Source organism: Ursus arctos, unplaced genomic scaffold, assembly GCF_023065955.2.
Source record: "Ursus arctos isolate Adak ecotype North America unplaced genomic scaffold, UrsArc2.0 scaffold_20, whole genome shotgun sequence".
NCBI lineage: Eukaryota > Metazoa > Chordata > Mammalia > Carnivora > Ursidae > Ursus > Ursus arctos.
Window position 1 is genome coordinate 20,467,846 of NW_026622875.1, and position 13,668 is coordinate 20,481,513.

The window sequence follows — 13,668 nt, forward strand, 5'->3', positions numbered from 1 at the left end:
CAATTTTTATTGGGTTGAGGGTGTAGGTTTCAGGATATAATGTAGTTTGCCAAATTCTGTAATCCTTTCTCTTTTTTTAAATGTCATTCAGGGTGTGGTGCCTTTAGAGAAATTTTTAAAAGTTGTAGTTCTTGGTCTTTTTTTCCTTCATTTTTTTCAAAAATAGTAAGATAATCTAAACCCCACAGGGAAATTCTGGTTCCTACTCTTGGTTCCTGGGTTCCTCCACCATTAAAAGACGGATTATTCCCTGTAGCTAGTTTTTACTTATTACTTATTTTCTTGCTAGGAGTGTTTACATTCTTAACATTGTAAGCTCATTATTAGAAATGAAATCTTGATAAGAACTATTTTAATGGGGTTTTTGATTTTGTTTGTTTTGGTTAGAAAAGTGAAAAAAATTTAGAGCGAACAGCACAGATGAGGCATCTAAATTCAGTTATATCCCTCTTGTGGTGGTGTGGTTGCTGAATATCTCAATGAATCTATTCTGTTCTTGTTTTTCTTTTATTAATCCCTAGTTATTGGAAAGCACTTAACAAAATAAGAGGTTTAAAGTTATTTTTCTCTAATTAAATAAAGGAAAGCCTTGGTTCTACAAGGCTGGAATTGTTCTTCTTAGAAAAACAATTCTCTGTGAATCTTAACTCATCAATGTTACAGAAAGAAATTGTCAGAAAAGATCTTTTAAGAACAGAGAGATGCCAGCAGAGAAACACCATTTTCAGAACAGAACATGGTGAGATCTGATGATTTGGGTTCTGTCTTCATTATCTGACACGGTGAATGACAATTCACTCACAAATCGCTCGGCTGAAAATACAATTTTAAATCCCTGCACAGTAACTGTCTCCCTATTCTCGTACACGGTAAAAACAGAGAAGAATCTATTGAGAGAGTGTTTAAAAGGATAAGAGCAGGAGCTAAAATATGATAGACCCCCCCCTTCTGCTTCCCCCTTTCCTTGCCTTAGATCTGTGTGTTTGAAGGCGACAGAAATAAAGAGGGAACCCCAGTTGTCCAGCAACCAGCAAGCGCTAACACATTTTTTCCCCCAAAGCACTAAGGAAAAACACTCCCCAGAGCAAGCCATGACCCCCTCTCCGTGAATCGTCTGTGGATCCCGAAGCCAGGTCCCGCTCGGGTACCACTCGGCAGGGGTTCCCCTCTTCTTCTTCCCACAGGCCCTGCGGGCGGGATGTGACAGGGGCTGTGGGTCCCGGGATGCGAGGGCGGAGACGCCCGCCCGCCCCAGGAGAGGAGGCGGCTCTGGCCTCGGAGCCGCCCCCTCCCGCCGCCGGAGAACAAACGGGATATTCAGCAGCGGCCTGTGGCTGCCAGAGCAACTCCTCTGGGGAAATTAAAGCGTCGAGTCAGCCTGCACCGTAATCGCCTTTAAAAGCGCCCCCACCCGCCTGCCGCGCACACCCGGATACCTGGGCTACCCCGCGGCTGCGTGCGTGTGTGAGAGAGAGCGAGAGCGAGAGAGGGCGGGGAAGCGAGCCGGGGCGTGTGCGGCGTGCGAGGCAGTGTTTCTGTCCGCGTGTGTCGGAGCGTGAGCCCGGGGGGTGCGACCCGGTGTGTGTACCGGCGTGCGCGCCGGGGTGGGAGCGAGCCGCGCGCGTCTACACCCGCCATGAGGGGCGCGGGCGCCTGGGCCGCGCTCTGCCTGCTGCTGGCCGCGGCCGCGCAGCTCTCGCGGCAGCAGCCCCCGGAGAGGTAACGCGACCCCCGCCCGGGCTCCCTCTCTCCCCGCCTCCGTCCCGCTCTCCTGCAGGCTCGCCCGCGGTTTTCTTCCAGGCGGGTCGGGGCGCCCGGGGACCCCGCGCGCGACCCCGCGCTCACCCGGGCTCCTGTGTCCGCTGCCCGCGCGCGGGCCGCCCCCAGCTCGGCCGCGCGCCCCCAGCTCGGCCTGCCCGAGGCCCCCGCCGCTGGCCCGACCACCACGTGGCGGCGGCTGAAGCTGACCGGCGCCTCCTCTCCCCAGTGCTCCTGCGGCCGGAGGGAGACACAGGGGCCCAGATCCGAGGACCTAGCTTTTTCCTTCTGTTTTCCTCCCCCGGGAGGCTTGGCCCAGCGACGTTAAGCCTAGGGGAAAACCCAAGTGGCGCGGCGCGCGGGGAGCCGCTCCCGGAAAGTTAACTCTTCGTCAGCCTCCGTCAGAGCTGCCCGCCCGCCCAGGACCTGGGCTGGGGGACCCGCCCCGTGGCCACCTTTGCCATCTCCCCTTCCACCTCCATCACCAGCAACCGCTCTTTATAAATGGGAGGCTCTGCCAATGGTCAATGATTTAGAGAAAAGGGGAAATTAAAACTTTTTTGTATTAATCAATTGCTTGTCTGTCTTTAAAACCACGTACCTCACCTAGCTCTCACCTTCTCTCGCTCACTTCCACTCCCCCGTTAAATTTTCCATTTACCATTTTCCTATAAGCTCCTACCACTACGTGGAGCATTTGATTGCTTATAGATGGATGGATAAATAGATGTTGTGTCATTAGAATGGAGATAGATGGCAACTGGACTGAATGTTTTATTGGACTGTAATTTAAATATTCTAAGAGCTAGGAAGTATTTCAAATCCCTTATATGGTGCCAACATTTATTAGTCAATATTAACTTTATCCATATTAAGAAGCTACACCTTTCTAAAGTTGACATTAGATTGTTAGACTCAGTTTCAAATTGAGTTTCCTTCTTTTATTTTCCCAGACCTGTTTTCACATGTGGCGGCATTCTTACTGGAGAGTCTGGATTTATTGGCAGCGAAGGTTTCCCTGGAGTGTACCCTCCAAATAGCAAATGTACTTGGAAAATCACAGTAAGCATATTTTTTAAGGGTATTCTCCTGGAAGTGGGTATTGGAAACAGTGGAAGGCTGCTACATTTTTCCTCTGGTGTCAGGATTTGGGTAGGGGGCAAATGCCTGAAATAGTGAAATGTTGGATTTACCTCAACTATTTGGGAGATTTTTATTAATAGAACTAGTGGTGTCCTGCATTAGTGATTAGAAAGGGCACGAGATAACAGTTGAAGGAATAAATTCTTAAAGCAGATGTGTTTCTGAAAACCCATTTTGATTCGGTTGAGTTTTATAGATTCAAAATTAAGGCTGTTTTCAAAGGCCTGTTGTAATGACTTTTAGAATCTAGTTGTTACCTATGCCCTGCATAAATGTCTCCCAGTGGGGAATAGAAGATAAAAAAGTAATGCTCATCCCTGACTACCTTATACCCACTGTGGGTAAAAAGGAAAAGAAGAAAGAAAAAAAAATCCCACCTAATGTCCCTGACTTAAAACCACCACTAAATGCAATCTAAGAATAGAGAATAATAATAATTGTGGGGTAGGGAGGGAAAGTCTAAATATCCAGCAAAGGCTAATAAAATGCCCATGCTGGTTAGTAATGATATGGATTATGCTGAGTCAAGAAGTCAGATTTCCAGACAGCCATCTCAAAAAAGAAGTCTGGATTTAGAATCAGCTAGATTAAGTCATCTTTCCAGTCAGTATGATAGTGAGTCGTCTTCATTTTTTCATTGTTGCAAGTTATTTGATAATTGAACACATGGGTTCACTGAGAGCTTTATTCAGTCAGATTGTGCTACCCACTGATTATAATTTTTAAAAGTAGCTACCTCTTGCTGAGCACTTACCGTGTACTAGACACCGCACCAAGTAGTTAACAAGCAGAACCTCACTGAAATCCTTGAAATCTCAGGGTGAAACAGTTTCACTCTGAGAAGGTGACTGTTATATCCCCATTTTATAGATGGGGAAGCTGAGGCCTAGCACAATTATGTAAATCGACTTGATCAGACATTTGGTAAGTCCAACTTCATGTAAAGTGAAACCTGTTTTGCAGTGAGGCATTCCCATTGACGGGCAAATATGAGGGGTCCCCCTCCTTAATATAAAACTTCGGCTCCTATATGCATTGATACTTTCCTATAAAATATTGACTCTCTGATGAACTGGTACAGATTTCATTGTGTTATTGCAACACATGGGGCCAGGAGAGAATAAGTCATAAAAAATAGCTTTGAAATATTGGTATTAGCATAAATGTGAAATAAGGCTTCGAAATAAACATGTAACTTGGTTTTCATATTATAGTTGTGTTTCAGTTGTAATTTAATGGCTTTAAGTTATAAATGGTCCAAGGAAATAAATGACCGAAAGACATCATGTAACTAACAAGTAGAAAGTCATGGTTGGCCATGTATTTAGGGTATTATGGGCATTGTTGGTGTGGCATCAAACTTTGATGGGTGAAGGGCGTCCAGTGAAAGTTTTCCTTGGTAAAGGAGGGGTATGCTTCAGGAGGGGCCTGACTAACTACAATATTCTTATGTGGGGAGAAGGGAGGTATAATGGATATTCTATTTGGATGCAATGTAAAGGTAAGGCAAATGGGCTCAAGAGTCAGACTTCCCTGGGTTCAGATTCTCATTCTATCACTCATAAATTGTGTGATCAGAATTCATCTTTTTTAAACCTCGGGGTTGCTTCGAAGACAAAATGAGTTAGTTCATATAAAGCCCCTTGGCTCAGTGTCGGGTTTGTAATAAATACTTCATAAATGTTATCCATCACTGTTATCATTTTCATTATCCTCATTATTGATGGTATTCATGTCTCATTCTTTCTGACCCTTGGTCGGTGTGGCAGATCACTGCTACCCCCTTACCTCACTGGCCAAATTGGGCTTGGCATCATCTCAAAACAGCTCAGACTTTTATGGAACGATCTACTTTGTCATCTGTATCTAAGAAGAATTATTTCTATGTTGGATTCTCCTATAATCTTGCTGAAGATTCTGTGTGAGTCAGAACTGGGTCAGCTTCCAGTAACAGAGACCCAAAACAACAATGGCTCTAATAGAAGTTTGGTTCTCTCCCACATAAGGGGATCTAGAGGTAGGCAATCCAAGATTGGTATGGCCTCTTCAAGCCATTAGGCACTCTGTATCTCTGTCTCCCACTGCTTTGCCATACTCAGTTGTGTGCTTGAGTTCCAGCCATCATGCTTACATCTCAGCCAACAAAAAGGAAGAAAAGAAGAGCCTATATCCTCCCTTTAAGGACATTGCGCATAATTACATGCAGCTCGCTGCTTACATTTCATTGACTGGTTCTTAGTTACACTTCTTGCTGCAAGAAAGCTGAGAAAAGAAGGCTTCATTTCAGGTGTCCACATGCTCTGCTAAAATCCAAAAGTCTTCTTTTGAGTAAAAGTTTTCTCTCAACTGTGGAAAGAAGGGAAAACAGGCAGACGACAAGCAGTCTCTGTGACATATTTATTTGTGGTTTTCTCAGGCTGCCTGAAGTGATGTTCATGAAGTTGAGTAACAAATACCAACCTTTTTGGAAAAAAAAAATTTTTTTTAGAAAGTATAGGTAGTGTAGAAGAAAGGACTACACAATTTGCTTTTCTACTTAAAAGCTTAATAGTTTTTACTCTTAGCCCGTTGAGTTTATTCTATTCCAAGGGGCTGTGTCTTTTATGTTTGCATGACTAGCCACCAAGAACTTCCAGAGAAGCCCAGCATGTTCTCCAGGTTGTAATTACTGCCTCTGCTGTTCCAAAGGCCATGGGTGCTCTCAAGGTCTTAGTTTGACAACATTTTTATTTCTTTGTATTTCATAGGGAATAGCACTAACTCGTTTGTAAAAATCTTAATTCTTCCTCACAGTCCTCTGGTTTGTCAGAGTAGCGGAAGGGAACTCCCCAGCTCCCGTAGATCCTAGGGGACATAGAGAACTGTGGTAGCTCTAAAGCTGGTGGCCCTGAGGTCTCTCATTCATTCAACAAATGTGCTTTGAGTGCTGGGTACTATTTGGGTTATGGAAGCAAACTAGTCAGTCAAACTCCTTATTCTCATGCAGCTAGCATTCTAGTTTGGGGAGACAGGTAATTAGTGTTTAAATAAACAAATAAGAAAATAGGAAGTAGTGATAAATGCATTATAAAAATAAAATAGATACTACTTAACATCCATTAAGATGGCTATTATTTTTTTTAGGTTGGCTATTATTTAAAAAAAAATAGAAAATAACAAGTGTTGGCAACATGTAGAGAAATTGGACCCCTTGCGTGTTGGTGGTGGGAATGTAAAAGGATGGAGCGTGCTGTGGAAAATATTTCTCAAGAAATTAAACATTAAAAAAGCAGAATCAGACCTATACATACATAAAACAAACTGATGTTTGCCAGAGGGGAGGGAAGAGGGGGATGGGCCAAATGGGTGAAGGGGAGTGGGAGTCACAGGCTTCCGGTTATGGAATGTGTAAGTCATGGGGATGGAAGGCGCAGCACAGGGAGTGTAGTCAGTGCTATTGTAATAGTGCTGTATGGTGACAGGTAGTAGCTGCACTTAGGGTGAGTGCAGCAGGAGGAGCAGAGTTGTCCAGTCACTATGTTGTACACCTGAAGCTAACGTCACATTGTGTGTCAACTATACTTCAACAAAAAAGAAAAAGAAATTAAACATAGAATTACCGTATTATCCAGCAATTCCACTGCTGAGTGTATACCCCAGAGAAGTGAAAGCAGGGACTTGAGCAGATATTTATACGTCCGTGTTCATGGCAGCATTATTCACAGTAGCCAAAAGGTGGGAGCAACCCAAGTATCTACCCACAGATGAATGAATGAACAAAACGTGCTATAGATGTACAAAGGAACATTATTCAGCCTTAAAAAGTAAGGGAATTCTGGGGCACCTGCGTGGCTCAGTTGGTTGGGCATCTGCCTTTGGTTCGGGTCATGGTCTCAGGGTCCTGGGATCAAATCGTGCATCAGGCTCCCCGCTTAGCGGGGAGTCTGCTTCTTCCTGTCCCTCTGCCCCTCCCCTGCTCATGCTGTCTCTCTCTCTCAAATAAATAAATAAAATCTTCAGAAAAAAAATAAAGTAAGGGAATTCTGACACATGCTCCAATATGGACGAACCGTGAAGACATTGTGCTGAGTGAAATAAACCATCACAAAAGAGCAAATAGTGCATGATTCTATTTATATGAGCTACCTAGAGTAGTCAGATTCATAGAGACAGAAAGGAGAATGTGGTTGCCAGGGGCTGGGGGGGTGAGGAGTTAGTATTTAATGGGTATAGAGTTTCACTATGGGAAGATGAAAAAGTTCGGAGATGGATGGTGGTGGTGACTGGTGCACAGCAATGTGCAAAGGTCATTCTGGCTGCTGTCTAGAGGATGAGTTGTGGGGAGTTAAGAATGAAATAGGGAGGGGCGCCTGGGTGGCACAGCGGTTAAGCGTCTGCCTTCGGCTCAGGGCGTGATCCCGGCATTACGGGATCGAGTCCCACATCAGGCTCTTCCGCTATGAGCCTGCTTCTTCCTCTCCCACTCCCCCTGCTTGTGTTCCCTCTCGCTGGCTGTCTCTCTGTCGAATAAATAAAAAAAATCTTAAAAAAAAAAAAAAGAATGAAATAGGGAGACCAGTTAGGAAGCGAATGTGGCATCCAGGAGAGAGAAGATGGTGGATTGGACAAGGGTGGTAACAAAGGAAATGAAGAAACATGGAATTTTCTGCCCAAAGCAGTTGTCTCAGCAGTTCTGAGTGCAGTTAGAATGTAGTGGCACCAGCCAAGAGGCTAGCTACACCAGGCTTCAGACCCCAGCTTGACAGCTGCTCCAGATGGGGCTGAGCTCTGGTGTGGCCTCATCCAAGGCCATCTATTAAAGGCTCTCCCAAAGCGGGTGATCCAGTCCATTTTCCTGCTCCTGCAGTCAGTAAACCAAGAGTAGAGTTTCTACTCGGTGATTCAATATCATTTTTATTAAACATCACAGAGATGCCTCAGGGTGCCTCGGTAGCTCAGTCAGTTAAGCATCTGCCTCCGGCTCAGTCATGGTCTCAGGGTCCTGGGATTGAGCCCTACGTCGGGATCCCTACTCAGCAAGGAGTCTGCTTCTCCCTCTACCCCTCCCCTCTGGACTCCACCCAAATAAACAAATAAAATCTTTTAATAAAAAACACAGAGACGCCTCAAAATGGGAGTCTCAGAGTACCCCTAAAATTCAAGTTCCTGTAGTTGGAGAGAAACATTTTGCCTTTCACTCCTTACCTGCCTCTCATTCCATTCTTCCAGAATGGAGGTGTGTTCCAAGCAGGGTGGCTTTCCTCACTAAATCGTTTTCCTTGAGCTGTATCTGATCAGTAGGAGATTGAGGAGAGTCTGACATTAGTACCTCTATGCTTTGAGAAAGTTGAACTCTAGTTGTCATAGCCAAACTTCCTAGCCAATTGTAATGGACTTTCTGGTATGGAAATACAGCCTACAGATTGGAAATTTAGATTTGTCCTTAAATTATAGTACTTAAAAATTTTCATAGCTATTTCTTGGACAGCTGCGCTGTCCCACACCCTATCCATATTGGCTACTGAACTTAATTGACTAAATTACAAATTCAGTGTCTCAGTCACATTAGCCATATTTCAAGTGCTCAGTAGCTACATGTAGATAGTGGCTGTCATATTGGACAGTATATAATATGAATATTTCCATCAACTCAAAAAGTTCCTTTGGACAGTGCTGTTCCAGAGAATTTTTGAGGTTCATTTTACTCATGTAAAGATATTATGAGGACGTGGTGCTCCATGCTGCTTAGTTGTACTTCTGCTTTGCAAGTGGGGAAGCTGACCCTTGTTCTGTGTAGTGTTGAAATTGTGACTGGAACTCAAGCCTTTTGACTCAGCTTTATCTTTCTGGGTACAACTCTTGGTGACCTCAACTAGTCTTAAGTTTTACTAATTAACTTTGCTGACTGTGAAAAAAAATTTTTGCTGAATATGTTCCAAAAATGTATGGTAAGAGATTAAAACAGAGAATTTGAAGGTGAAGAAATTGTTAAATATTTTGTAATCGGTGATGAGGTTGAAGGTTTCTTAGTTTCCTGTGAGAATTGATTTTCAGAACTGAAATTTAAGGGGCATCTGCACAAAAAATCTGCTTGACATGGATGATAGGGGCAGGAGTTAAGTATGATTTGAGAGCTAAGGTGTGTATAATCCTTTGGAAAATGGTGGTTGATCTAAGCAGGTTTGGAAGGACAGCAGGACTGGGTTGAGGCAGAGGTCACCTGATGGATTTAAGAATGAGAACCAGTAGTTCCAGCTGTACTGAGCACTGCAACAAGAAATGCACCTCCAAGTATTGACATAAGACCCACCACCTCTGTCACAGTGGTCCTCCTGCTAGGTACATGTGTCCAACGGGACTAGGCTCTGCAGGAGACAGGAGATCTCTGAGATCCCTAAATGAAGTAGGAGAGAGAGGACCGTTGTGAACAAGAGCACAGCCAGTGTGATGTAGTTCACTGCTATGTTGCCAAGACAAATTCGTGAAGAGCTCACCAGGGACGGTGCCAGTGTTGAAGATACACAGATGAATGGTTAGGACGTGTGAGCATGGGGGGCTGACTGGGAAGATGTGTTCCCCCAGGCTCTGAGTGGCAGTGAGATAAAGCCCAGCAGGCACCTTGCCTTCTTGGCTCCACAGGCTTCCTTGAGACAAAGATCTCCATTCCATGAATGGTGTCATTATAAATTCACTGCAAACGTGGCAAATCACCAATACCTTTTCTGTTCCTTGGCCTTTTCATCCAAAGCTTGTTCATTTTATAATCCCATAGTAGAATTACAGATTCATATTGATGGTTTGACACAATTTTCGAATGAAAAAATAGGGACTCATAGCAAAATAATACCTTGTGAAAGCAACTATTCAGAGTTTGACTTGGGCTACGTGTGTTATGGCCGGTTAAGTGGAACCAGCTGAATCTTTGTTTGTAGCAACTATGCAAATTAGAAGAAACTGGAAGCCTAGAACCTTCTGGGAAATCTCCTTGAATAGGTATGTAGGAATTGTTCTTTTAAACCAAAGTTGAAACTAAATGTCACATCTGAATGTGTTGGGCAGTTGCTGTCATTATCTAACAGAAATAGCAGTTGGTATGTAGATAAAGGTGAAGATGATTTTGTGCTTGGATTTAAAGCTGGGCATGATTGACAAAATAGTTTTTAAAATGAAATACTTACTGTGTGTTGTCCTGTTGTTACAGATCATTATTGAATTACAAAGTATTTATAATTTCTGTCTCTTCTTTATTTCTCCCCCCAAATTTAAAGGTATTGAAATTAGAGAACCAATTATTGAAGGTTTCAGTTATTATTTTCAGTAGAAATCTGGCTTGGGAAAAACCAGCAAACGTTTGAGGAGTTTAAAATTTGGCATTAGAGGTTCTTTTAACTCTGAATTAAATAATGTGGGAGGGTCAGAAAGTCACAGACCTTTGCTAGAAATGGTAGAACAATTATAGCAATGAATAGACTCACTCCCATTTAAACTGGAAGTGTGTGGCAAAATTTTCTTTATCTAGCTAATTCATGCATGCAGAAGATAAAAAAGCATAAATGATCACATGTTGAAGATCTCTGGGCTCCCAGGTAATGCATGTACTATCATTTTGATAACTTTTTTCTATTGAGCTGGAAATAAATATACTAGTTATTATATAGATTGTAGGTATGAAATAATAATGTGTGGTTTTCAGCATACCTTCAAATATATTGTATCATTTTATTTTATTCCCCTCCAATTCCATGATTCAGTGGGATACATACCAGGATGCCCATTTTATAAGCAGGAAAACTGAGATCTAAAGAACTCTTAATATTGTCATTCCTGCAAAGGTACGAAAAGACTAGAGAATTTTTCAACCCATTGATACAAAGGCACTGTTACAGGCTTATTGAGCAAACAAATGGCATTCACTCAATGCTTATTGAGCATCTGCTATGAGCTAAGCATTGGCGTGGGCCCCGGGGGTAAAAAGACAAGGCATAGTTTCTGTCCTCAAGGAGTTTATGATCTGGTAGTTCTTAGACAAGAAAACCAGTAGCAGTTATGTGTGCAAATACCTATGATGCTCCCTACAAGTCATTTTAAGGATTGATCATGTGGAACGAGTCTTATTTACATTTTTTTAATTATTGAAGGTCTTAGATTAAGTAAATAAAAATAATTATTGCCTCATGCAAAGAGTAAAAGCTGTTATCACCCATTTTACATCTGTGCTACTCTAAGACCTGAGAACTTGTTACTGTGTCATTTGTTTGACTTCCCTTTTTATAGCACCTGCCTTGATATTTCCAAATATGAGAATAAACAATTATATAAGGGCATTCCTGTACCATTGCCTTGGGGGTAATTGTGCCACTAATGTATGTTAAAGTCATCATACTGAATCCATCCTCCAAAAGCCCGATTAAATTTAACTGGCATTCACATTTAAAGAAGTGATAGATTAAAAATGCGGTGGGGATATATATTTTCCCAATAACCTTCATAAGGCTTCATGAGAAGAAAGACAGCAGTGGTGGGGCATGGGGTTGTGTGAAAATTGAAACAAATAACGATGTTCTACTAAGATCAGTGCTAGGTATATAATTTGAGAAAACAAATAGTGGATTTAGACAGGAACTCAGTGTTTAAGTCGCTTAATTATACCTAAGGGTCTAGCAAAGGGTTCTAAAATTACTATAACTATTATTTCCCTGGCATAACCACAGCAGGACAGATAGGGGAATGGAATTTTGGCCTTAAACACATATTTCCTGGCTTTAAACTACATGTAGGATTTAGAATTATATAGAGACTTAAATTCCGATCTTAGCTATGTTTTTTTTTTTTTTTAAAGTATATATACGTTTGTTGAACTAGGCTTGGTTATTTCAGCTGCCTTAAATAGTAATTTAACCCAATGCTTGACTTAATGTTATTTACATCTGATCCCTTAGTAAAGATGGGGATAGTTAGCAGAATGTCTGTATACACAAACTTGAGGACTGAGTGAAGGGTCGGAGCACTATAGCTGTTTTTTGTTTGGTTTTTTAATTAAGAGAGTATAATTCAGATACTTTTTTTTTTTTTAAGATTTTATTTACTTATTCGATAGAGATAGAGACAGCCAGCGAGAGAGGGAACACAAGCAGGGGGAGTGGGAGAGGAAGAAGCAGGCTTATAGTGGAGGAGCCTGATGTGGGACTCGATCCCATAACACCGGGATCACGCCCTGAGCCGAAGGCAGACGCTTAACCGCTGTGCCACCCAGGCGCCCCTAATTCAGATACTTTTGATTCTTAAGGCACTTAAACTCTCCCAGTTAGGTTGCAGTTGATAAGACACTGGAAGAGCTAAATAAAACCTGTTCCTTGCTCCCTTAAGTCCTCCTGGGAAACAGGGAGAATATAAATCCTAAATAAATAAGCAAGTGGGTGACATTTTCCCTTTGGGGCCTCAGTCCAGTTTTTCTAAATTTGTTTAGTTTTCTGCTTGTTTTTTAAGGGCCTCTGTTACTTGTTTTTGTTTTGTTTTTCTTTGTTCTTTCACATGAAAATCAAATACGGTTTTATTGATTAAAAACCTAATGTTTTATAAGTGCTCTTATTTGTACTGCCTGTATTTTTCAGTGCTGGAGTGAAGCAGAAGCCTTAGCAAGGGCTTAATGAGGAGGGAAGAAAATGAGAAACCATGAAAACAGTCTTCATGTTTTTCTGAAGAAAATTCTTTTTAATAACATATTAATGACAAAAAAGTCATTCTTTACTGAAACATTGCTTTAATAATGGAGCGCAAAAATAACACATTTAAAAGCGCTCTGTTAAAAAGCAATATAAATGGAGAAGGCATTTAACAGAGGTAAAACACCCAGAAAGGGTTTTAAGGAATATGTTATTAAAAAGACTGATGGAATTACTTTCCCATTCCTTGCCCACCTCCAGAGTTCAATTTATGATGTGAAATTATGGGCAAATTCGAATTGTTCCATAAATTTGCAGATTCCTTAAAAATCTATCACGTATTGATATTACAGAGAGAGAGAGAGAAAATTCTCATTTGTTGGTTGCTCCTTGCTGGAGCCCAGAGAAGCATTTAGGGGGCTCCTAATTCTCAAGGTTTCTCTCCCCCCCCCCCCATCCTTCTGCTTAGGTAGGAAAGTGTTCCTGTGGATAGTGGCTGTCCCGTGTTCCTGGCACAGTGAAGTTTTATATGTATGGATTATTGCTTCTTGATCCTACGAAAAATGTAATCACTACCTTCATCTTACACAGTTGCACCTTATCATTTAGCAGCTTTAACAACAGTGGCAATAGCTCTTTTGGGTATACTTGAATGTCTTACTCTAGGAACTTTGGAGAATAGAAGTGTTTTCTTCAGATATATTATTTGTTAGATCATGACAGTCAATGTGGCAAGTCTTTGGAAAACCAGTATAAACATCTAAAAATAAATGGAACACCCACAGAGGAGTGGGGAGTTGGAATTAAACCAGCACAAGGTCTGCCACTAAATATCACCTCTCTTTCCTCACCTTACCCCCAAGACACTCCTGAGCACTGCATATAATAAAATAGTGTTTTCCAAGATGTGGAGGGAGGGAGAGACCATTGGGTCAGAGATGGGCTGTTCTGTGGATGAGGCCGACAAGAAGGGTGCAGGGAAGCCAGTGGGGGATATTATTGCTGCTTATTGCCCCTAGAAATGAATGGATAGGAGTCTGATTGCTAGATACACACTTTCTAAAAGCCCTAGGCTATGATTGACCTTCTCCGAAAAAAAAAAATCATTATTTATTAATTCATTAAA

The 13,668-nt window shown here is 42.1% G+C and overlaps 1 protein-coding gene across 1 annotated transcript in view; it reads left to right on the forward strand.

The window, feature by feature from the left end:
• The first annotated feature begins 1,307 nt into the window (after positions 1 to 1,307).
• PCOLCE2 (procollagen C-endopeptidase enhancer 2) overlaps positions 1,308 to 13,668 on the forward strand; it is a 63,596-nt gene continuing 51,235 nt past the window's right edge. Inside the window, exons 1-2 of the mRNA XM_026497194.4 lie at positions 1,308 to 1,719; positions 2,712 to 2,820. Coding sequence (XP_026352979.1) covers positions 1,637 to 1,719; positions 2,712 to 2,820 — 192 coding nt within the window. The 5' untranslated portion in view covers positions 1,308 to 1,636. The remainder of the gene's footprint in view (positions 1,720 to 2,711; positions 2,821 to 13,668) is intronic.